Source organism: Daphnia magna, linkage group LG8 (assembly GCF_020631705.1).
Source record: "Daphnia magna isolate NIES linkage group LG8, ASM2063170v1.1, whole genome shotgun sequence".
Classification (NCBI taxonomy): Eukaryota; Metazoa; Arthropoda; class Branchiopoda; order Diplostraca; family Daphniidae; genus Daphnia; species Daphnia magna.
The window spans coordinates 9,886,507-9,908,398 of NC_059189.1; the positions used below are offsets into that span (position 1 = coordinate 9,886,507).

At 44.7% G+C, this 21,892-nt stretch overlaps 2 protein-coding genes, 2 long non-coding RNA genes and 1 pseudogene across 5 annotated transcripts; 4 read left to right on the forward strand and 1 right to left on the reverse strand.

Annotated features, from left to right (window-relative positions):
• Positions 1-847: 847 nt before the first annotated feature.
• On the forward strand, positions 848-4,035 carry LOC123475484. Of its 2 annotated transcripts, XR_006650597.1 has the most exons (4): positions 849-932; positions 1,018-1,261; positions 1,362-3,674; positions 3,762-4,035. It is a non-coding gene; the product is annotated as an uncharacterized LOC123475484 (long non-coding RNA). The 2 variants fall into 2 exon arrangements; XR_006650596.1 differs by having other exon boundaries at positions 848-932; positions 1,018-3,674.
• On the reverse strand, positions 1,975-18,238 carry LOC116929141 (titin). The gene is given in 30 exon segments (XM_032936292.2): positions 1,975-2,408; positions 2,485-2,961; positions 3,045-3,278; positions 3,348-3,962; positions 4,030-4,558; positions 6,293-7,544; positions 7,546-7,830; positions 7,898-8,688; positions 8,777-8,958; positions 9,058-9,238; positions 9,334-9,489; positions 9,594-9,722; positions 9,795-9,964; positions 10,052-10,351; positions 10,434-10,645; positions 10,716-11,047; positions 11,115-11,254; positions 11,318-11,693; positions 11,768-12,040; positions 12,110-12,408; positions 12,470-12,686; positions 12,747-12,923; positions 13,004-13,363; positions 13,432-13,554; positions 13,615-13,743; positions 13,810-14,450; positions 14,517-14,767; positions 15,620-15,798; positions 15,863-15,985; positions 17,915-18,238. Coding segments are annotated over 30 exon segments (9,294 nt in total). The 5' UTR covers positions 18,071-18,238; the 3' UTR covers positions 1,975-2,403.
• Positions 4,925-6,100, forward strand: LOC116929159 (adult-specific rigid cuticular protein 15.7). The gene is given in 3 exon segments (XM_032936317.2): positions 4,925-5,036; positions 5,139-5,543; positions 5,545-6,100. Coding segments are annotated over 3 exon segments (837 nt in total). The 5' UTR covers positions 4,925-5,024; the 3' UTR covers positions 5,965-6,100.
• Positions 16,747-18,264, forward strand: LOC123475488. Its single transcript, XR_006650609.1, has 2 exons — positions 16,747-17,044; positions 17,889-18,264. It is a non-coding gene; the product is annotated as an uncharacterized LOC123475488 (long non-coding RNA).
• A 794-nt stretch (positions 18,265-19,058) lies between these two features.
• Positions 19,059-20,165, forward strand: LOC123475469 (annotated as a pseudogene).
• Positions 20,166-21,892: the final 1,727 nt, after the last annotated feature.

Genomic DNA, 21,892 nt, shown 5'->3' on the forward strand with positions numbered 1-21,892 from the left:
TCCAAAACAACAACCAACACAATGACTTAATATTCATTTTGTCTATTTTTTGTTTATCTGTTCAAACTGTTGATTCATTCTGTTTGAATGCCCCTGAAAAAAAAAAGACATTCCTCAATTTTTTGTGACATTTACAGCAAAACAATAACGAAAGGCAATTAAAACAAGCTCATTTGTTTTAACGGGCAATGTCAACTGGACCGTTAAAAAAAAAAAAAAAAAACTGAACAGTTTTTCTTCGTGATTTGATTCGTTGACGAAAAAAAGTTTATTTTGGATAGTACTATGTGTGAGCGCGCGTGGGATTGGGAGAACTCTCCAGACTCTCTCTCGGCTTCTCTTATTTCTTTTAAAAAAAAAAAAAGGTAAGAGAGAAAGATACAGAAAAGACGATGACGTCACTTTATATATGCATGTATGTCGTAGTCCCCGGCATCGAAACGCCTCAGGCAAATAACAACAACAACAACTGGTTATCCACCGCCTAACCTCTTCGTCTTCTTCTTGTAGCTGCTTCGTGCTAGTGTGTGTGTGTATAGTCTCGCTCTGTATAGGTGAATAAAGAAAGAGAAGAAAAAAAAAAAATACGAACCCCAAAATGTGTGACCATATTTGAACATGTGAACCAGACGGGAAAAAAAATGCACACACGCGGGCAAATAACACACACACACACACACACACACCGGATAAAATAAAAAAAAGAGAGAGGATAGAAGGACACATATATTCCTCCCTCCCTTTCAAAAGACCATAAAAGGTAACTAGATAGACTCAAAGAAAAAGAGAATAAAAAAAAAAAAAGAGGTTACCCGTTCTTTTCTTCACCCACCCCCCGCTATTGAAAACCTATGATTACTATACGATCTGATTTGACCTGGAGATGTTGCGGCGCACGTACACACACTCAAATAAAAGAAGAAAAGCAACAGGTAATGTCATCCAACATGTCAAAATGTTTTCAGTTACAGCCGCTCGATCGTGCATACGTTTAAACTGTTGTTTGTTCGCATGCAGATTGAAACAAGAAGTTCTTCTCGTTTTGTGACGTCAACCATCACGTGATTTGAATGAATCAAGACGAACGAGGGTTGGAACTCACGAAATTAAGGGGGCAAGATATTACAAACACAAAATTCTCTTCCATCTAAAAGGTGGAGTCTAAGTCGACAAGTTTTTTTTCTTTTCTTTCTCGAATCTACCAGACTTTTGACGCCCATCGTCTACGGCACGATTCATCCAGAAAAGCAGGATGGAAAACGTAACGAAACATTCCTGAGCTAAACTTAAGCGATGGCAGCGTTAATTGGTGCATCTTTAAAACAAAATAGAAATAGTTTTTCTTTTTCCTCTTTCTCCAGAGAAAAATAAAAAGAAACAAAAAGGCCATAAGGGCGAGAGCGGCGCCGCCGCCGGTCGTTGTGGAATTCCGCACATCGAGTCTCTCGACGACGTCGTTGCTCTCCTTTTTTTTCTTCTCCTTCCCCTCTTCCAAAGCAAACAAACCAATTCTCAACTCTCTTTTTCTCGCCCCTCAACATCACACACGTGTGGTAAGATCGTCTCTCCTGCTGGAGCTGTCACGACCGGTTACACGTTCGCTCTGCTGGCTCTGTGTGAGGGCATGATCTAAAATTAAAGCGCTTGCTCACTTAAGAGGAGACCTCATCTCGATCCCCTCTTGCTCCGGCTATTGCAATCCGGTGATTCATCCGCCCGCGACGTCGTTGAAAATGGCGCAAAACAAGACCAATCTGTCGCAAAAACATTGGCAACCAACCGCAGCTGCTCTCCGGTGCAATAATATATCCTTTTCCTGTAAATATTTTGTGTTAAAAAGCAACAAAAAAAAAAGAGAAAAATGTAAAAAAAAAAAAAATCTATACTTTTTACGACTTAGTCCCGAATTTTTCGTATTATGCCCCGTGTATTTCTTTTTATTTTTGTTTTATTTATTACGATATATACTGCATCATCAGGTGAAGATGTATTTGATGTTTATAGTTCTATCAGAGCCCACTAGATGTCGATCCAAAGCCAAAATAAACAACCAAGTTGAAATAAGAGGGAGGGGAAATTTAGTTTCCAAGTAAACATCCAAATTCCAAAGAGTTCTGTTCGTGTCGATAAACAATGTCGGGACAGAAAGATAATATCAACCAGTTTTGCAGCAGCAGCAACAGCAAAAGAACAAAGGGTGTTTTGCGTAAAACATAAATAATTTCGTTAGTTATAAGAAGATCCTGAAATCTATTCAATAAAATCGCATTGTAGTAAAGGCGGTCAAATGTGTGTGTGTGTTTGGGGTGATATCCATTGCAAAAGGGCTCAATTCAGCATCTTACCTGGCTTGCAAGTTATTTTCTCATTTCTCCTCCAACCATTAAAAGATGGGTCACTGTTCTATTCTGGTGAACCAAGGTAAATAAACGGTAGTTGATGAGTAACATCAACTCTGACTCAACGTTTGTTTTTGAGAAATACCTGGCAGCTTTTGAGGTCCAGAAATGCTATCTCGAGGGGAACTGGATGCCAGGGATTGTGGGCTGAGACTACGTTCTGGAGGCTGGAATTTACTGTAGGTCTGTTTCCTTTCGTCGTAGTAACACGAAGGTACTTTCCCACTCTCCTGATCAGATAACTCACTGTCAGTGGGCTCCCACTTAGCAGCTTTGTATTGCGTAAATTTCTTTGGTTTAAAGTTTGGCATCTCTTTCTTAGCAGGCTGCTTTTGAATCTCCCCAGTTGCAACGGTTGGTGTAGAAGAAGGGTTGTTTGCTGGCGGTGTTGGTGTGACTGTTTGCTCGTGTAAAACGGGAAGCTCAATAGTTCCTTCCTTGCCAATGCTTGTTTCAATCTTGTCTACTTTTTGCGGCTCACCGGGCAGCACAAGACCGAATTCGTAACCGAAATCGTACTTGAAATAGATTAGACCCGTGTCTGGATCGATGTGCTTCGTACCTATTTCACAAAATGCATGATTAATGGTGATGTTAGTGGGCTGGGTGTCAAAATCACGCGCCGAAATACAACGCATTAATTACCGAACTCTGACTGCCGACTTTCTTCGTGATAGGCTTGTGGCTCATTGCCCGTCGTTTCAACTGCTGGCTGTTGTTCGACAGTGGGATTAGCTTCTACCGGCTGTTCGGCTGCTGTCACCTCAGGAGGAATAACGCTGGTCGCTTTGACGTCCGAAATGACTTGCTGGGCGAAATGCTGGGCTTTCGTTCGGAAAGCGTCAGACATCTGGACGAAATGCGAAGCCGCCTTCTCCTCTACGTTACGTAAATGTCATTAGGTAATTGATCGAAAAGCGAATGTAAATTTATGACAGTTTAATTTACGAGCGGCAGCAGCAGTGGGTGGTGGCTCGGCATAGCAATAAACGGGTTCTTCGGCCGGCTGCAAAACCTTACCCGTCTGGGCGGTTATTGGCGGAGCTGGCAGACGAATGGCTTTCGGTTTGACTAGTACGACGGGCCTCTCCTCAGACTTGTCAAGTGCCGATTTGATTTTAATCACATCTGTCGGGCTAATGACTGGGCGAGGCGGGCCTTGAAAACTGGGCGGCTGATCGAATACAGACGGTGGTGTAGGCGTTCGTGCTCCAGTAGTCGGTTTCTTATTGGCACTTGCGGCAGACGATGGCGGCTGGACCTTACGGTAGGCAGGTTCGTACTCTGCATCGCTGCCGGCCGGCGTCCATCTAGGCCTGATTTTTGCACCATCATAATCGCTTTCGTAATCGCTTTCTCTAGAGCATCCAGCCGGAATGAACTTGCTGGGCTTAACGACCGACAACGGAGAATAGGCTTTTCTCGGTTGAGGTGGATCGGGCACGAAAGGAAAAGGTTCCAGAGGCTGTTCTACCGGACGCTTAATAACCGCTGGAACAACAGCTGGCGCTGGTCTAACCACATCAGCCGGGTGCAATTGGACAGTTCTAGTCGTCTGCTCAACTATACAAACAAACGTGTCAAACAATTACAAATATTTTAAATAGCTAAAATTAGAAAATCTGTTTACCTGTGACAAATCGTTTACTGAAACGAGTCGACTCTTCCATCTGCATTCGCTGGACAGTCTCCGTTCCCGTAATGGACGGCTTTCTGGGAGACCCTTCCGGCTGAGTAGGCAGTTTAGACTCGGGCTGATTAAGTGGGGTAGGCAGTTTAAACTCCGTCTGAACTGGAGGCGAAGGCTTCTTAAATTCCGGTCGCGGAGGTCCGACATACTGCGGAGGATTGACGTCGTACTTGGACGGAGGTGACGGACACTTTCCTTGCTTCCGCTCGGCAGGTTTGTCAGTCGACAACTTGGGCAGTTGAATTTTCTTGAAGCTGGATGTCTCTTCGGTATCGCTACCCGCAGGCAGCCATCTGGATGGAATGCGAGAGCTGTCCAGATGGCTCTCGTAGTCACTCTCCATAAATTGCCCTTGAACGAATTTGCCCGGTTTGCGGACGGGCGGTGCTCCACATTTCTTGGCATCGACTGCTGGACCAGGAGGATTCGCCTCGAAAGGAAAAGGTTCCAGTTGAGGGAACGGCTCAAACTGTGGGGAGACCACCAAAAATTCGAAAGATTTTAGTGCAGATGTAATCAAATTGGAATTGAGTTTGGAGATTTTTCCGTTGGATGCAAATGAAAAAGACGGAGCGAAGAATGTGGTTACTCCGTCAAGAGAACCCGGAACTAGACACGATGTAACAAGGTGAGTGATAGGAAGGCTCTTGAGAAGTTTCAAGGCCGATTGTGTACGCGCACACGTTCAAGTGTGTAGGTATGAAAATGTGGTGAACGCCTTAGCTCGAAGCAAGGCCGTTGACGATTCTACACCATTCTACGATCTTCACTACATTTTGGGTGTGGTCAAGCGAGGACAAAGGCAACGTTCCGCCTACATTACGTTATTCGAGCGACATCGGGATCTCAACAGGTGGGCGAGTATAAAAGAGTCGAAGCGCAGTCTTTCAATAGCATCCATTCCGAGCTCCTCTTCCTTTCTTACGAGAACTAAAATGAAGTCCACGGTAAATAAATTTGCATTCGGCATTCATTGAATTATCTTCTCTTGTCTAGCCACAATTTCTCGATTTAAGAATTTCCTTTGATTGTTTCCTTTACGTTTACAGATTGCTTGCCTGTTGGTGTTGGCTGTTGCCACCCAAGCTCAATACTTTGGCAACTACGGATACGGACTTGGTGGATATGGCGCATACTACGGAGGATACTACCCCTACAACGGTGTTGTTCGCGCTGCTGCCGTTCCCGCTGCCTACCCCGTTGCTTATGGTTACCCATCTTTCTCCGCCAGCCAGTACCACGCACAGGATGAGCTCGGCCAGGCCCGTTTCGGCTATGCCCACCCAGGACAGGCCGCTACCAACATTCAAGATGCTTTCGGCAACCAAGTCGGAAGCTACGCTTACTTCAACCCGGAGGGTAAAGAGGTCCGCGTTTCCTACACCGCCGATTCCCGAGGCTTCCGCGTCCTCTCAAACGACCTGCCCGTTGCCCCAGTCTCCAACTTGGTAGCACCCCGTCCCAGTCCAGGACACCCCCGAAGTTGCCCAAGCCAAGGCTGAACACGCTGCCGCTGTTACCGCCGCCAAGTCTGGAGTCGTCCCTGCTGCCCCCGTTGCTGCCGCTGTTGCCCTTCCGGCTCCAGTTCAGGACACACCCGAGGTAGCCGCTGCCAAGGCGCAATTCGCCATCAAATACGCCGAGGCCAAAGCTGCCGCTACTCCGGCTGTTGCTCCAGTCCGCGCTAAACGCCAGATCCTGAGCTACGGTGCCGCTCCATTCGCTTACAACTACCCCGGCTACGCCGCTGCTCCTTTCGCTTACAATTTCGCAGCTCCCGCTGTCGTGGCTGCCCCAGCAGTGCCCGTCCGTGAGGCCACTCTGACCAAAACCATCCTCACCCCCGGACATGCTGTTGCTTACCGCGTCGATTAAACCATCGAAAGTATCTCAGGCTTCATTCGTACTTCAGCCTCTTTTTTTTTTTACATTTTTTTTCTTTGCAAATCCTTTTCTTTTTTTAACCCAACGCATTTTGTTATACAAAAAATAAAAGTTGACTTTAAAACAACAAAAAAACCAACTACTCTGTTATCGTACGCTACGGATAACTTTAAGTGTTCCAGAGTTATTAAAAAAAATCGTATGAGGAAACCAGGTAAATCCAAAGGTGCGTACCTTCATGGAATAATTAAATTCCAAGGACAACCAAGTCCTGGATAGTATAACAATCTAAAAACACAAGCTCCTCTCATTCGAATACCTTTTTGCTGGTCTGTGGAGACTGCGACTTCAGGGCCGTCGGCTCTGACGGGATGACGGACGCAACCTTCGCAAAAACGACTTCGTCTTCGCCTTGGATTGTGACATGTCGTGACGGTTGATCGATAACCGTGGGACCCGTCGTTGCAGTTTTCAAAATGCTTTTCTTGGTGACACTTTCAAATCGTTGGTCCGTGCGTTCAATCACGGTGCTGGTCTGCTGCGTTGACGAGTGTCCCGTCCAAATCGGGATGGACGGGGGCTCTTGCTCAGACGGTGGTGGCGGCCAGATTTTGGAATTGTGACTAGTAAATCGATGACTCCATTGTTTTTCCATTTCGAGAGCTTTTGGCGACGGTTTCAGATGACCCACTGGGCTGACCGACAACCTCGGCAAAGTCTTGGAATCGCTTTCCACTCGTTTTGGAACCCACGATTTCTCCATGGCCAAGCCTTCGGCGGATGGCGGTTTTGGCGATTTTATTCTGGGCCAAGTTTGGGTGCCGGGCGCGGCAATGAGCTGCGACTGCTGCTCTTCTTGCTTGGGTGGGACAACTTCCGGCTCTAGAGGAAGAACTTTTGGCCGCGGTGGACCCTCCATTTCAGCTGGAACTTCAAACTGGGTGGGCGGAGTCGGTTCTTTGGAAACAGCCCGGCTCGTACGTTCACCATCCGATGCTAATTTTGGCTTGACTTTCTTATAGCTCGCCGTGTCGTCTGTATCGCTTCCGGGCGGGACCCATCTGGGTGTAATCCGCGCACCTTCCAGATCGCTTTCGTAATCGCTTTCACGCGATTCGCCGCGAACGAATTTCCCAGGCTTCCGCACGGCTGGAACAGCAGCCGGTTTCTTCTTTTCCGGCCGTGGCGGATCGGGTTTGAAAGGAAACGGTTCCAATTGCGGAAAAGGTTCGAATTTCGACAATTCAACGCTGGGCTGACGAGGAGGCAATTCCGGAGGCGGGGTTGGGCGGATTATTCTCGGCGGAGAAGATTCAGAGTCGGACGGCATGGGTAAAAGTCGAATACGACCTGGAACTTCGGTCGGGCTGACTATTTTGCTGGCCTCTTCCAGCAAACGGGTTTTTTCCGCAAAATCCACCCGAGTTCCGGAAGAAGAGCTTTTAGGCGTCTCAGATTTAGGCGCGTAAAGCACTTCCGGTGGCGGTTCTGGAAGCAAATCAGCAGGTTTGGCAGTCACATCCACTTTGAGTGGTGGATGTTTCCGGCTGGAAGGCTCTTCAACGACTAGAGGCAGCCGACACGAACAATTCCGCCGTGCTAATAGATTCTCCGGCTCGATTCATAGCCCTGACAGTGTAACGTCCAGCATCCAGCTCGGACACTTTAGAAATGACGATCCAGTGGCGAGTGCCTTCCACTTTAGTGGATATGCGTCCATCATTGTTGGAGCTCAACAAACGATCGTCTCTGCTCCAAGAGACTTCCGGCGGAGGAGTTCCAGTCACTTCGACTTCCATCGTAACTCGAGAGCCAGAACGTACCGTCTGCGCCTGCAATCGTCTGCCAAACACGGGCCTGTAAAGTTTTTCGCTAATATTAAAAACCGGATTTCACATGTTACGCTAAAAGAAAAATCTATTACGGAAACTGGGTGCGACGAACGACCACATCGGCCGTGCTACTAGCGGTTCCGGCGGAATTCCTAGCCGTGCAGGTGTACCTCCCAGCATCGGATTCTTCCATTTGTTTAATGGACAAACGGACTTTCTGCCCTCCGGATGAAACATCTAATCGATCTTGCTCTTCCGGCGGGACAAGTTCAACGCCATTTTTGTACCACTTGACATCCGGAATAGGATGACCATCCAATATGCCCTCCAGCTGGATATTGGCCCCCGGCTCCACCATGACGCCAGTCAAAGCTGTTACGAATCTGGGAGCCACATCTTTGCGCTGAGTTTTCTTTACCACCTGGACAGGATTGGCTTTGGGCGTGGCCGCTTCTGTTCCAGCGAAAAGACTCGCCCTTTGTTTAACAGACAACACCGGCTCATCATCTCCCTCTTTCTCGATAACTTCCGTACGCTCAGTCGCCATCTGTTGGGCAGCCTGACCCGTCACTTGCGTGATCGATTGCTGGACTTGTCGAGTCACGGAACGATAGCTGCTCTCTTGGCTACTGACAACGGTGCTGGATTGGCTAAAAACGGCCCTCCGGTTCACAAAAGAGTCGTCTTGTTTTCTCGGCTGGACGGTGGCATCTGCCACACAAGTAGCTACTCCCGATTGGCTTTCCGCTACGCATTTGTAGCGACCACCGTGTTCCGGACGGGCCATATCGACGGACAAGCGATACTGGTTTTCCCCTATTTTAGTGGTTTTAAATCCGAAACCAGACGCGGTGATGGGTTGATCATTAAAATGCCATTGGACCTGTTGGTTGAGAAAGATATCGCGTTAATTATAAAGTCAACCAACAAGAATTGTTAATCAGTAAAAAAAAAAAAAGAAAAGAACAGACGTGAGGCGTGGGTCGCCCGGTAATGGTGCAATCTAAGATCAATGGCCCGCCTTCGTCTACTGCTACATTGCCAAAAGTCTTTTTGAAAACGGGCGGTTCCGTCGTGGGATCTGGTTGCGCTGTCAAGGAGGCTAAAGTCACTGATGAATTAGTCCCTTCATCGTGTAGTTTCTCTTCTATCGCTGCGTTGAGAAAACAAAAAGAAGATAATGAAAAATGGATAATTCGTCCCTACTTCGTTTGCAAATGAGAAAAAAGGGGGAAAGAAAAAATATGATTACGAGATACGGTTAGGTGACATTGGCTGGATGCTTCGCCAGCTGAATTGACGGCCACAACTCTATAGAGTCCGGCATCTTCTTGAAAAGCTTCGCGGATAATTAAAGAGCAACGATCGCCTTGAAAAATGAGCTGGAAATCGCTGGATTCTTTGACAGGTCGATCTTTATGATACCAGATTACCTGGAAATTGCAATCAATCAAACCAATTGAAAATGTGGACATGCCCTAAAAATTAGTACGCAATGGGGTTTTAAGGGCAGATTAGTCAGACTCACCTCAGGTTCGGGTTGAGCCACAATGACGCAATCCATTCTAACTTTGTCGCCTTCGCGGACGTTCATTTTGGCTGGTAAGCTTTGCTGGATACCTGGTTTGATAGGTTCCATGTCTGACGCAAGTTCCGAATCCGAAGTTTCTGTCGGAACCCGACCCTTGTATTTTAGAAGAAAAAAAAAAGAACGCGTTGTAGTAAAACTTGCTACTTTTCTTTTTGCCAATAAGCCGATAAGAACTTTTTCTTTTTTATTTTAATTACCTTGACAGCTAAATTGCATGTCGTGATGGCTTCGCCCGCTGGATTTCTCGCCACGACCGTATACGTCCCAGCATCTTTGGGAAACGCCTCGGTGATAGTCAGCAAATGTCTGTTACCTTCCACCAAAGTCTGTAGAAAGAATTGCATCAATACGTAATTTTTAAAAATAGAACAGCATAAAATGAAACTCGATAAAAATACTTTGATGTCTCGGGTTTCCTTGACCGGTTTGTTGTTGTGCAACCATAGCACTGAAGGTTTGGGCAGTCCGGCAGATATGACGCATTCGAGACGGACTTTTTGGCCAGTGCGAGCCATAACGTTGCTACTCAAACCTGGTTTGAAAGCAGGTACCTCCGTTGGTTCCAAAGCTGCACAAAAATCAGTTTAAATTGACACCACGACCACAAAAAGAGATTTGAATAAATTAAAACGTTGACAGCTGTCAGTGTGATTACGTTCGACGGTGAGATGGGCTGCCGTGTCAGCGTCACCTGCCTCGTTTGCGGCCCTACATTCGAACATGGCACCGTCTTCGACAAAGACTTGCGAAAAACTTAACGTGCACAGGCCGTCGTTGAAGGAGATGTTGTAATCACGACAGTAGTCCACGCAGATGCCGTTCTTGTACCACGAAATCAGCGGGACGGGAATGCCTACGACACGGCAAGAGAGCTGATGAGGCTGGCCTTCTCTGGCCGTCGAATCAATCAAAGACTCGACGAATTCCGGTGGTAGTAAGACATCCTCCGCGCATTCTGGAAAACAAGAAACAATTGAAATCAACCATCACGAATTATCTAACCAGAAAATAGAGAAAAGAAAACAAACTGGGATCACCTTGAACTCGAAGAAAAGCAGTGGTTTCAGCGATTCCGGCTACATTACTGGCTTGGCAGGTAAAACGAGCTGAATCGTCGGCGAACGTTTCGTCGATAGTCAGACAACAGGTGCCATCTCGTTCGTCAAATTTCGTTTGATAGTCGGGATTATTGGCGATGGCCATTCCGTCTTTCAGCCACAAAATAGATGGGGTTGGTTGGCCCGTCACCCTACCACAACCAATAATTTAAAAAAATTAATTATCAATTAAAAACTAAATGAGCAATTCTCAAAGCAAACCTGCACGTCAGTTGAACAGCTTTACTCTCCTCAACCGTAGCATCTTGAAGCAAAGTGGTAAAAATAGGTTCGTCGATAGGCATTTCAACTGGTTTGGCTCGTTTCGGGGGCGTAGGAGCCCTGCCGGAGGAGAGGGCGGCAGCTGACGGCCTGGGCAATTCAGGTATACTGGCTGGAAGAGGTGGACGTGGCGGAGGTGATTGGGTTTCCTTCATAGCCAACGCGGCCGCTTCAGCCGCCTTACGAGCTTCTTCGGCAGCAGAGGCTGCAGCTCGAGCTGAAGCCGCTTCCGCCCTGGCTGCATCCAGCGATTCCTGCACAGCCGCTTGCGTCTGAGTATTTCCATTAAAATAACAAATAATAGTTTTGAGTAATTAAAATATGATGCGATTGATTTACTTCTGCTTGTTTGAAACGATCTTCAGCGGCTTTCAGATTCGTAGCCAATGTTGTCAGTTCTGCATTCATAACCGAGAAAGAGTCCAACATGTTACGGTTTTCTTGAAGCACTGGCTGGATGCGATCAGAACTCTCGTGACCTGAAACCAATCCGAAATAATGAAAAATCAATAGAACATTGTCGTTAAATTGTAGGATTATACCGTAAAGTTGGATGGCCATCTGTGAAATCTTGGTTATCTTGCGTTCCAGTTGAGCTTCTTGAGGTTTTATGAATCCGTCAACTTCTTTCAATAACGTGGTCGCCTCTTCCGGCGTCTTGACTTGTGTCGATTTACGAGCAACTGTAACCAACATCTGACTACCTGACCGGAAGGATTGCTCCACTTCTTCGACTAGAGTGAAGTAATCTATGGAAAGATTAATTTGTTGACGTGTTTCCCCGACTTCCCGGTGGAAACTGCTCCATTTGCGATTCATCTGAGACACTTCCACTTCCAGATTGGCCCGATCTTCATCATCTTCCGCAATCATTTTCTTGTCCGTGCTGACGAACGTCTCTACCCGCACTTCCAGCAACTAAAAAAACCAAAAAAGATTAAAAATCATTCATTCAAATCAGGGATTTAGAGACTGAAGAAAACGTTTGATACCTCGACTGTCTTCTCGAACTGAAAGAATGCTTGAGAAGTGACTTTGGCAGCCGCTAAAGATGATCCGTACTGTCCTCGCATAGCAGCCAATTGTTTGCTAAGGTCATCAAGCTGGACGTTGATGGTATGCAAATCATTGTTGAACTGACAGCGCTGCCTCTGACGAGCGAGTCGATTTTCTTCCGTTTGCCAACTCTTTCGCCAATCATCTTCTGTCTTCATTAAATAATACTCGACTAGATTCACATCCGGCTGGGCAATTCCAGGTGGTTCCTGCATCATTCGCCGTTGTTAACTCTCATTGCAAGTTGTATGTAATTAAACTACTGAATGTCGCTCTACCTGATCTCTTAGTAAACTTATGAATTGGTCTGCCTCTTGCTTCGTAATTTTAATCATTTCCGCGATTGTGTTGCGAGTTACTTGATGATCTTTGATCGCCTGATCTACTTCGTATGTTGTGTTGTGCTGATGCGATTTCCTCTCAACGACTTCAATCGTTCTTTCCACTTCGGACAAGTTTCTGAAAAGTCCAAGAGCCATTTGAACAAGTGTCTTGTACTCCTTCAACCTGAACTGCATCCGCTGCTGGAGCAGACAAACGTCTCCCAACATCTTCGACCGATCTTCTTGGTTCGCAGCTAGTAAGAAAGTATTGATTACGGCTCTCATTAAATTAATTTTTCTGAATTAATCAAATACTTGAAGAGAGCTTAGTTTGTTCGGCATCTAATTTCTTCGATTCCAGCTGGCTGAGCGTTGCAGTCCATTCATTGACAACATTTTTAGATTTCTCTTCAAGCAAACCCACCATCGCTGTGCAGGTTGGATGCTGGACGGCAATTCCATGACTAGAATCTTCCGCCGTCGGAAGCATCGGGTAAAGACTTTGTTCTTTCTCTTCGTGAATTTCCATCACCTTGCCGAATCAATCATTTTAATCACAAAGGGCACAAATAAAACTTCAATTAGAAACTACCGATTGGACGATGGAAACGAAATTGTTCCATTCACGGCGCGTATGCTGGATGGTAGTCACCGTTTCGATCCAGGTTTCCTGGGTATGATGGACGGTCAACTGCCGGCCTCCCAAATATTCGAGCAGACTCTCTACACAGAGACAGGCTTTTCTCACATCCAAGTAGCGGTCGGAAATCTAAGACCCCCACCCCAAATAAAAACAAAATAATGACAGTCAAAGCAAAACGAGATCATTGGAAATCAATGATAAACTACCTTAAGGGCATCGGCCATGAAATTACGGCCCAGTTGGCTCAGTTGCAAATATTTCTGTTGGCCGTCCAGCCAAATTTCTTCGACTTGGCGTATAGCAACAGAAGGATCCTCATCTACGTCGAATTGTTGACATCGAGACTCGACATCGTCCCAAGCTTCTTGAACTGCCATAGCTAGGGCGTGTAATCGGACGTAGGATTGCATCAATTCCACCCGGTCGGCTAAAGCTCGACAAAGTCTCTTCCACGTGTCATGCAGGACGTCTCCTTTCATCTGCACCTCGTGAGCTTGAATTTCTTCGGCCATTTCGCATAATGGATTGACTGATCTTAGTAGAGACTCGATTTCAGTGCTTTTCATCTGTCCGAATCCACCCGAAATGATTAGATTTTTGTTTGCGTAAGACGACATTGATTAGAAGCGATTACTTTCAAGTCGTTGAATAATTGAATATGCATGTCCAATATATCCCTGGCTTCAGGCAAAGTACCACGCATGTCCGTGTGGGTCCGGAGAAATCCTTCAATCACATCCAGCAGCCACGATTGCAACTAATAAGGAATAAAAGATGATAGATTATTAACGTATGTGATACGCATATTTTGAAATACGTTTTCATATTGTTCGATAAAACTGCGAACAGCTTGCGTAATACGAAGACTCTCTTCTTTGTGTGCCGTGCAGAGACTACCCAACTGAATGCCTCGATTTTCAATAAGTTCCACGGTTTTCCTGATACCCTGATTCAACAATTAAAATCATTTATCATAACGCAATGGAACAAACAAATTCCAAAATAGTCCCACCTCGGCGCCTGGATGAGAACGACCGACAATGTCCAGTAAAGAATAACCATGATGCAAAGCAGGTGCAGTGGCATCTTCTAGAGCCCGAGACACTTGAGCGTGAAGCTGGGCAAGTTGAGCAGAACCTGGTGGGGCTTGATGAGCGGTCAGTTGCACTTCCAACTGATCCAATTTAGTCAATGCTGTTCCAGCAACTCTGAAGAAATGAATCGACTGAGTCAAAAGCTGTTCTCGTTGCTCCACCGTTTCCAGGAACTCGCTCGTCTTGTCCAGTAAGGCATACGCTTCTTTGCGTACCTGCTCGGCACCGTTAGCTCCGCCCAATTCATTACGCCAACGAGCCTGCAGTTCCTCAGCCATGTGTGTTAATTTTAACGTCTTCTCTTGAAGCTCTTTGCGTTCCGGCTGGATTTTATTGTGCTCGAATAGGAGCAGTTCAGCCGTGGCGGAAGAATCGCCCAGTGCAGAGCTACTGTCACGTCCCAGGACTTCTAGACGCTTCTCGGTGGCTGCCAAATCTCGTCGTAAACAACAAACTTCTGACCATTGATCAAGGGCTGCACGTCGTTGCAAAAATGTTGACTCGGAACGACGGCGTCGGTCGTGAAGGGCTTCCAACCATCTTCTCACTTGATTCAGCGCTAGAAATCGAGTCCAGGAATTTCACCAAGTTCAACATCACAATTGTTAATTCGTTTTTGACCTACCTGCATTGACAGCTGTTAAAATATGGCCTGGACGAGAATCCAACGTGCCTAGATTTTTCAAGGCAGTTAATTTTTCGATGAGCACTTCACCATCTTGTAGAGCAAGTCGAAGGCTCTCCAAAGCTGATTTACGACTTTCTTCGATTCTGGTGCGTAATCTTTTAATGCTGTCCACATCGGAAGGTAAAGATGACGTGCTAGCCGTCTCTCGATCTAAACTAGCCAACTTGTCAATCACATCTTCGGCGTGACTGTAAAAACAAAACGGGGAAAACAAATGCAGAACAATAACATTAGAATTTCTTTTAAATTCCCCTCCCAAAATAGAAAACACTCGAGTGTTAAATGGCGTACATGAACCAAGCCGAGTTACGGACGCACAGACTTTTGCTGCTGCTCATGTTCTAGAAAAGGAGGGCGATAGTGGTGCACTTGAACTCGTCAACAACTTTAACAAAAAATTCTACATATAGGGCGTAGGGGTCTAAAAAAATTGCTTTACATGTAAAAATATGCAAAAACACGCACTTAACAAAAAATGATGCTTCTAGGTCATAGGATAACTGTTGACTGACTCATTGAAGACGACCCGACTGCATGCAGACCGTAATTTTTGCGACGCTAGAATAAATTCAGATTCAAAGTCATGGGTGCTAAAAATAGGTACTCCCTTCAAAACTCGGAAGAGGGTAAAGTTGTTTTTTTCTTTTTTCGAAAAGAAAAGACCAGTTCTTTTGGATCGGTGCCCAAACAACAAGAAAACTCGGGGCGCTGATGTATACCTTTAACCTGCCTCTGTCTCAAACCATTTGGCTGGTAAAATGTTTTTTCTACTTTGGGGTATGCACAACGTTTTTTCCCTCAAGTCCAATCTATCGTTCGAGCATTCGGAATTTTTCAAGAGACTACGATTGACAAACAGATCGAAATTGATTGTTGCATGTTGGCTAAAAACACAACAAGATTGCCATTTTCCTGGAAATTCCCGCCATTGTGTACAAGTTCTACATATTTTCGGCAGTTTCCGAGTATAGAACATACCGATTAACCGATGGTTAATCCTTTTGTTAAACGCTTACAATTTGAATAAAATTGTTTAATACCTGTGAAAGGCGACGTTGTATTCTAGGATGACCCTACGTTGTTCCAGGAAAGAATTAAGATCTTTCCATGCCTGCCCGAGCGATTCGGCCATTGCAGCATAGACTTCGGCACGAGGTCGTTGAGTTGCAATTAGTTGGTCGGCTTGTTTCAGCAGCTCCTCCACTGGACTTTGCTTGCTCTGGGGATATGACAAAATCCAGTTTATTTCAAATGGCGCAAGTCATTCGTTGAAAAAAACGTACCTGTAACTTTCTCAGGACGTCCTGATGAGCCATCAGCAGATCGGATGACGTAACGAAGCAATCGCCCATTCTCGTCATGTCTGGACTCATTTCCAGCACCTGCAGCTCTAGCCATTCTTTACTCTACAGAAAAGAAAAAAAAGAATGGATGAGTAGAAAAAAGCACTTCAAATATCCCCATCTGTTTTAAAGATAAGGAAAAACTAAACAATGAAACACAAGCAAACACGCTCGATACAAAAACCAGAAGCAAATGGCGACAGGAGTGCCGGAAAGAAGCTCATTGAAGGCATTCCAACTGTATGGCAATCGCTTCATCGTGTAGACAAGAACGTAAAGTCACCATCTACTCTTTTGTAATACATAAAAAGGATCCCATTCTTTAATATTGTACACGCCCCTGTTTTGAAGGAAAGAAGATCAGTTTTGAAAGCCCTTCCTTCAAACAGCTCTCGGGGTCTCGGCCTTTCTCAGATGAAGGGCCATCGGTATGTCCACGTGTCGGGGTTGTCAAATCCCAGAAATTTTCTCGAAGTTAAAAAATAAGATAGAATTCCGAGTGAAAATATCCTGGACGACCGTGAAATAAATCCTCAATAAATTCCGATAAAATTGTTTCCCCTCGTTTTATTCTTTTCAATTGGATTTGAATCATATATCGTTTATTTTAACCAATCGATAGACAAAGACAACAATGTGCTCATCCCGTGTTGCCCGTTTTAGGATATTCATAAAATTAAAATTAAAGAAATTTCCCCTTTTTAAAACAAATCCTGCTCACCAAATGTTCACCAAGAAATGAATTTCCCACTACATTTTCCATTTCATACCCAAGGTTACTTGAATTTCCCTGAAGAGTGGACACAATTGATGGCCATCATTGTCGCCATTTTGTACCACACTACAGGATGTGTTGGCTGGATGTGATAAATAGATGAATGTTAACGCAGCCATTTTTTTCTTCTTCTTCTCCCAACTCAATGCGCTCGAGCTATTAAAATTTACAAGTGACATTGCAGACATCTATCCTTGTTACTGGTCGATAAGGATTCATGGGTTTGCCTCGGTCGAGCGTAACGAGAATAACAAGCTAAACGCGTCAACTTGACGGCTTCGTCTGCTTAGCATCATTATCGTCAACATTCCCCAATTCTCTTCGCTTCTGGAACGTAGGTTAAAAAGGTTCGTAGCTTTTTCTTTTCAATTTGCTAAACAATTTACGTGTTTATCTCGAAACATAGCGGGTGTTTCTGCATTTCACAATAACATTTCTGTTTACGAAGTAAATAAGCACGAAAATGAAACCATCGAAATGAATAGGAAATGATACATGGGGATTATACATTTATCTGTTTACTCTTAAAATTATTGTGACATAAAAACCTAACTCGTATAAAGGCAATTGCCTGACAGCCAATCCTTCGTAATCCACTCGACCCTGTAAGATCGATCGTTCGTCCGACATTCCAACACTTTTTTGGCAAGCTATATAAACACTTGCATATAGTTCAATGTAGAGCAAGATCATGGCAATGCTATGTGGGTGGTAGACCTCAATTTCGTGTTCATTTTTTTTTCTATTTCTGGGTTGTACCAAATCAAAATAACATATTCGCATGGTTGCTAGGTTGCATTTTAGATTCGTATTCTCGGTACAAATATACTGGGAAGGAAAGCCCTGCTTTTGGTCTTTGTTTAAAAGAACAAGGCTTGCGTGCTGGCCGTTTCCGTTTGCGCCTGTGTTTCTCCCTCTTGTTTTTCAAGTTTATATTTGTTTCTATTTCGGTACGGGTCGGGGTATTCGCTTTTCGAGGGGCACAAACCAGCTCCCTAGCTGAGACTCTCGGGAGTTATGCGGTACAAGCACCAAACAGAGCGAAACCCCCAAGTTGACTTATTTCACACCCTCCACTTGATAAAGAGGGAATTACTTAACTTTAAAACCTTATTTTTTTTTGTTTTAACTGTAGTCTATCGCTAAATAGTTGGAGAAATATGCAAAATGTGTCGTTAAATATCAATCAAGGGCAAGGTGATGAATGAGAATGTCACCTGAAGAAGAGCAACAACGATACGAGTGGCGCCACTTTGAACGGCGATGGTCGAAATGGTCGTCGTAGCTGGCGTCTGAGATGACAGGACGGAGCCGGATGACCTCTGCTGCCGCTGGAGCAAATGCGCTAAAGGCGGGATGTCGGCTTCGGCCATGTCAAATTCGTTTTCTCTTCACAGTTCGTTATATGGGTTGCACGGCTGATTACGATTTATCCGCAAAAAAAAATAGAACGAACCACACCCAGCGTGATATTTCCGTCCGGGGTACTCACGCACGCCAAGAAGAGAGAGGCGAAGGGTAAGGAGGAGGCCAAGTTTAAATTATAATATTTTATTTTTTTTTTTTAGAAAAAGACAAACAACAAAGACTCCCCGCGTCCAGACTCCGTGCCAGTCGGGGAGGAACTGGTCGCTCTCGTCCGCTGGCGTCGCTGTGCGCGACCGCAGAAACCTAAGGTTCTATTAATAGGGAAGCCGCCTATAGTACGGTATATACGAAACGTGTAGGCGCGTAGAACAAACTATTCCCATTCTCGATTTCTATCACGTTTTTTTTGTTTTCTTTTCTTTTAGGAGGATAAGTTTTCTAGGCGTCTGTTGACTGGCCGCTTGTTGTGCTGTCACGTTGGATTATAGTAGCCCCAACAAAAGAGAAACAAGGCAGGCCTATATGTCGGCTATGCCGACTGGGAAGGAATAAGTCACAAATGTCTTAGCTCTTTGAAAATGGTAAACAAACCGAAAGGGAACGCGTTCACGCGCCATGTTTACATTTTCAAATTGAGTTCAAAAAAGCTGCATTTTTAAAAATCAAGTTGCTTTGCAGGTATAAATATAGACAATAATGTGTACAGCTGTCGGTGCCACTCGCTCCCGATTAAGTCATAAAACTGAACAATTTTCATGATGTCAGAAGGGAAAGCTCTGCTGTGACCGGAATGACTATAATAGGATGGTCATAGTTTGACGATTCATTTACATCTACGGAAAATGGGTTTCAAGAAAGCGCACAAAAAGACAATAAAACATTAGCTAAACACCTTGGCTCGTAGGAAGGTGCAAGGCCGTTGACGAATCTTCACAACGCCCTGATCTTCCATTATTTTGTTTAGGGTGTTGGTGCATAGGTGTCGTTCAAGTACACACTTAACTTGTTACTGTTACTATCCGAATCTTTCCTTTGATAAATTTGACGGGCATAAAACAGACATGCCACAGTCACACGATATCATCTGTTCAGAGCTCTTCTGTCACCTTACGAGAACATCAATGAAGTTTACAGTAAACAAGTCTATATAGTCAACATAAATTGAAATCCTTTTTCTGATTTATTTTTCTTATTCTTTCTTTCCTGATTTACCAATTTCCTTTGTTTCTTTCCTTTACGTTTACAGATTGCTTGCCTGTTGGTGTTGGCTGTTGCCACCCAAGCTCAATACTTTGGCAACTACGGAAAAGGTCTCGGTGGATATAGCGCATACTACGGAGGATACTACCCCTACACCGGTGTTGTTCGCGCTGCTGCCATCCTCGCTGCCTACCCCGCTGCTTATGGTTACCCATCTTTCTCCGCCAGCCAGTACCACGCACAGGATGAGCTCGGCCAGGCCCGTTTCGGCTATGCCCACCCAGGACAGGCCGCTACCAACATTCAAGATGCTTTCGGCAACCAAGTCGGAAGCTACGCTTACTTCAACCCAGAGGGTAAAGAGGTCCGCGTTTCTTACACCGCCGATTCCCGAGGCTTCCGCGTCCTCTCAAACGACCTGCCCGTTGCCCCAGTCTCCAACTTGGTAGCCCCCGTTCAGGTCCAGGACACCCCCGAAGTTGCCCGAGCCAAGGTTGAACATGCTGCCGCTGTTACTGCCGCCAAGTCTGGAGTCGTCCCTGCTGCCCCCGTTGCTGCCGCTGTTGCCCTTCCAGCTCCAGTTAAGGACACACCCGAGGTAGCCGCTGCCAAGGCGCAATTCGCCATTAAATACGCCGAGGCCAAAGCTGCCGCTACTCCGGCTGCTCCAGTCCGCGCTAAACGCCAGATCCTGAGCTACGGTGCCGCTCCATTCGCTTACAGCTACCCGCGGTTACAACTACCCCGGCCTACACCGCTGCTCCTTTCGCTTACAAATACGCCGCTCCCGCTGCAGTGGCTGCTCCCGCAGTGCCCGTCCGTGATGCCACTCTGACCAAGACCGTCCTCATCCCCGGACATGCAGTTGCTTACCGCGTCGATTAAACCATCGAAAGTATCTCACGCTTCATTCGTACTTCTGCCTCTTTTTGTTACATTTGTTTTCTTTGCAAATCCTTTTTGCCCCTTGCAATTTTATGTAGTCTACAACAGTTTAAGAAGAGCGTCGTCACTTGTTTCTCGAAACAAAAAGCCCCACAGAACTAACACTGTTGAAAGGGAATAGGTGTTATTGAAATTGGATTTCCGAGAAAACCGCAGAAAATTTCAAAAAACGTTCTGCAAAACGAACTGTTGTTATCTGCGGGGGGTTGTTAACTCAAAAAAATATTCCTACACCCCAATATTTTAAAGCAAAAATAAGAAAAATACAAAAAAATATGAAAAAATTAAAAAATATATAAAAATTATAAATCCGGAATAGTTATACCTAATATATTGAAATTCTCATATGGGCGCAGTCATGATCTTAACGGAAATAGGTCAAATAGAAGAACCCTACCGTAAAATAAGATTTACGCCGAAAAATTAGTTTTTTGACAAAATTTTGATGTGGACCCAACATAGGCCGTTCAACTGTAACAGGTAATTGATGGCGCAGGTCAACAATAACATTACATCAAAGCTTATCTTGCATTCAAGAATTGAATTTCGAAAACTTTTTTGGGTCGGGTCGGGTTTTTCGGTAAACCAGGGCGCCCCGCAATCATTTTTATTGACGAACCGTCAATGACGGTTTAGGAGTCAAAAATTTTAATATTCGAAATTTTTATTCGTTATTCTTTATTTTTTGTTATTTTTTGTTATTTGTTTTTGTTGCGAAACGAATGACATTTTCTGTTATCCCGCTATTACATTTTATCGAAGGTGCTAGCTATAGTGCTAAGGCAATTAGGACACGGAATAGAGAATCTAGGGCTCTGAAGTTCAAGTCCCGGCGCTGATTTGCTTTTATTTGACAGTGAATTAAATTTTTGGCTTCATTTGCTGAAGAAAATGTACATTTTTAATTATTTAAGGGTTAATAGAGTTTTTTTTGTTAGAAAGCTTGAAAACACGTAAAAAATGATCTAAAAATGTTTCAAAAAATTTAGCAAATCTGGAAAATATGAAAAAATATGAAAAAATACAAAATATATTTTTATTTTAAAATTTGTACACCCAAATGGCGGGTCAACAACCCCCGGTTACCTGGACTACGTACTGTACACCTGTTTTAGTGAATGTGGCTTTTCCAGGCCAACGCATCCTGTGGCGTAAATTATTCAAGTGATGGTCGACATCAGATAAGCTGTTGCTATATAGTCAGCGTCGCTGATCTACGCGCACAAACTGCTTTTTTATTTGAACTCAGCAAAAGTGGATTAACATCTAAAATTTTACGTTGATTTTCGTAAAATTGCCAAACATTTGTTAAGCAATCTGCCTGTTTGTTTTATCATGCTAATTTTTTCGCTAAATCAATTTCTTTAAAAATAAAAATGACATGACTTTAAATCGAAGATTGTTATCCTGTTCTGTTGAGGGCCAAACTTGGAACACCATTGAACTATAGTTCCCCGATGTAGATCCACTTATACTGCCAATTGCCAACGTATACAATTGTGTTTCAGATTTTGAAAATGTGCGTGTTACGTCACCGTTGCTCGCGTATGCGCTCCGACTGCAGTCACGAATGTAAAAACGAGTCGCTATAGCGGCGCAATGAACTTGCACGTGAAACACCACCACAACGCAAAATGACAAATGTTATAGCCTACATTCTTTTCTTTCATACCAATATACAA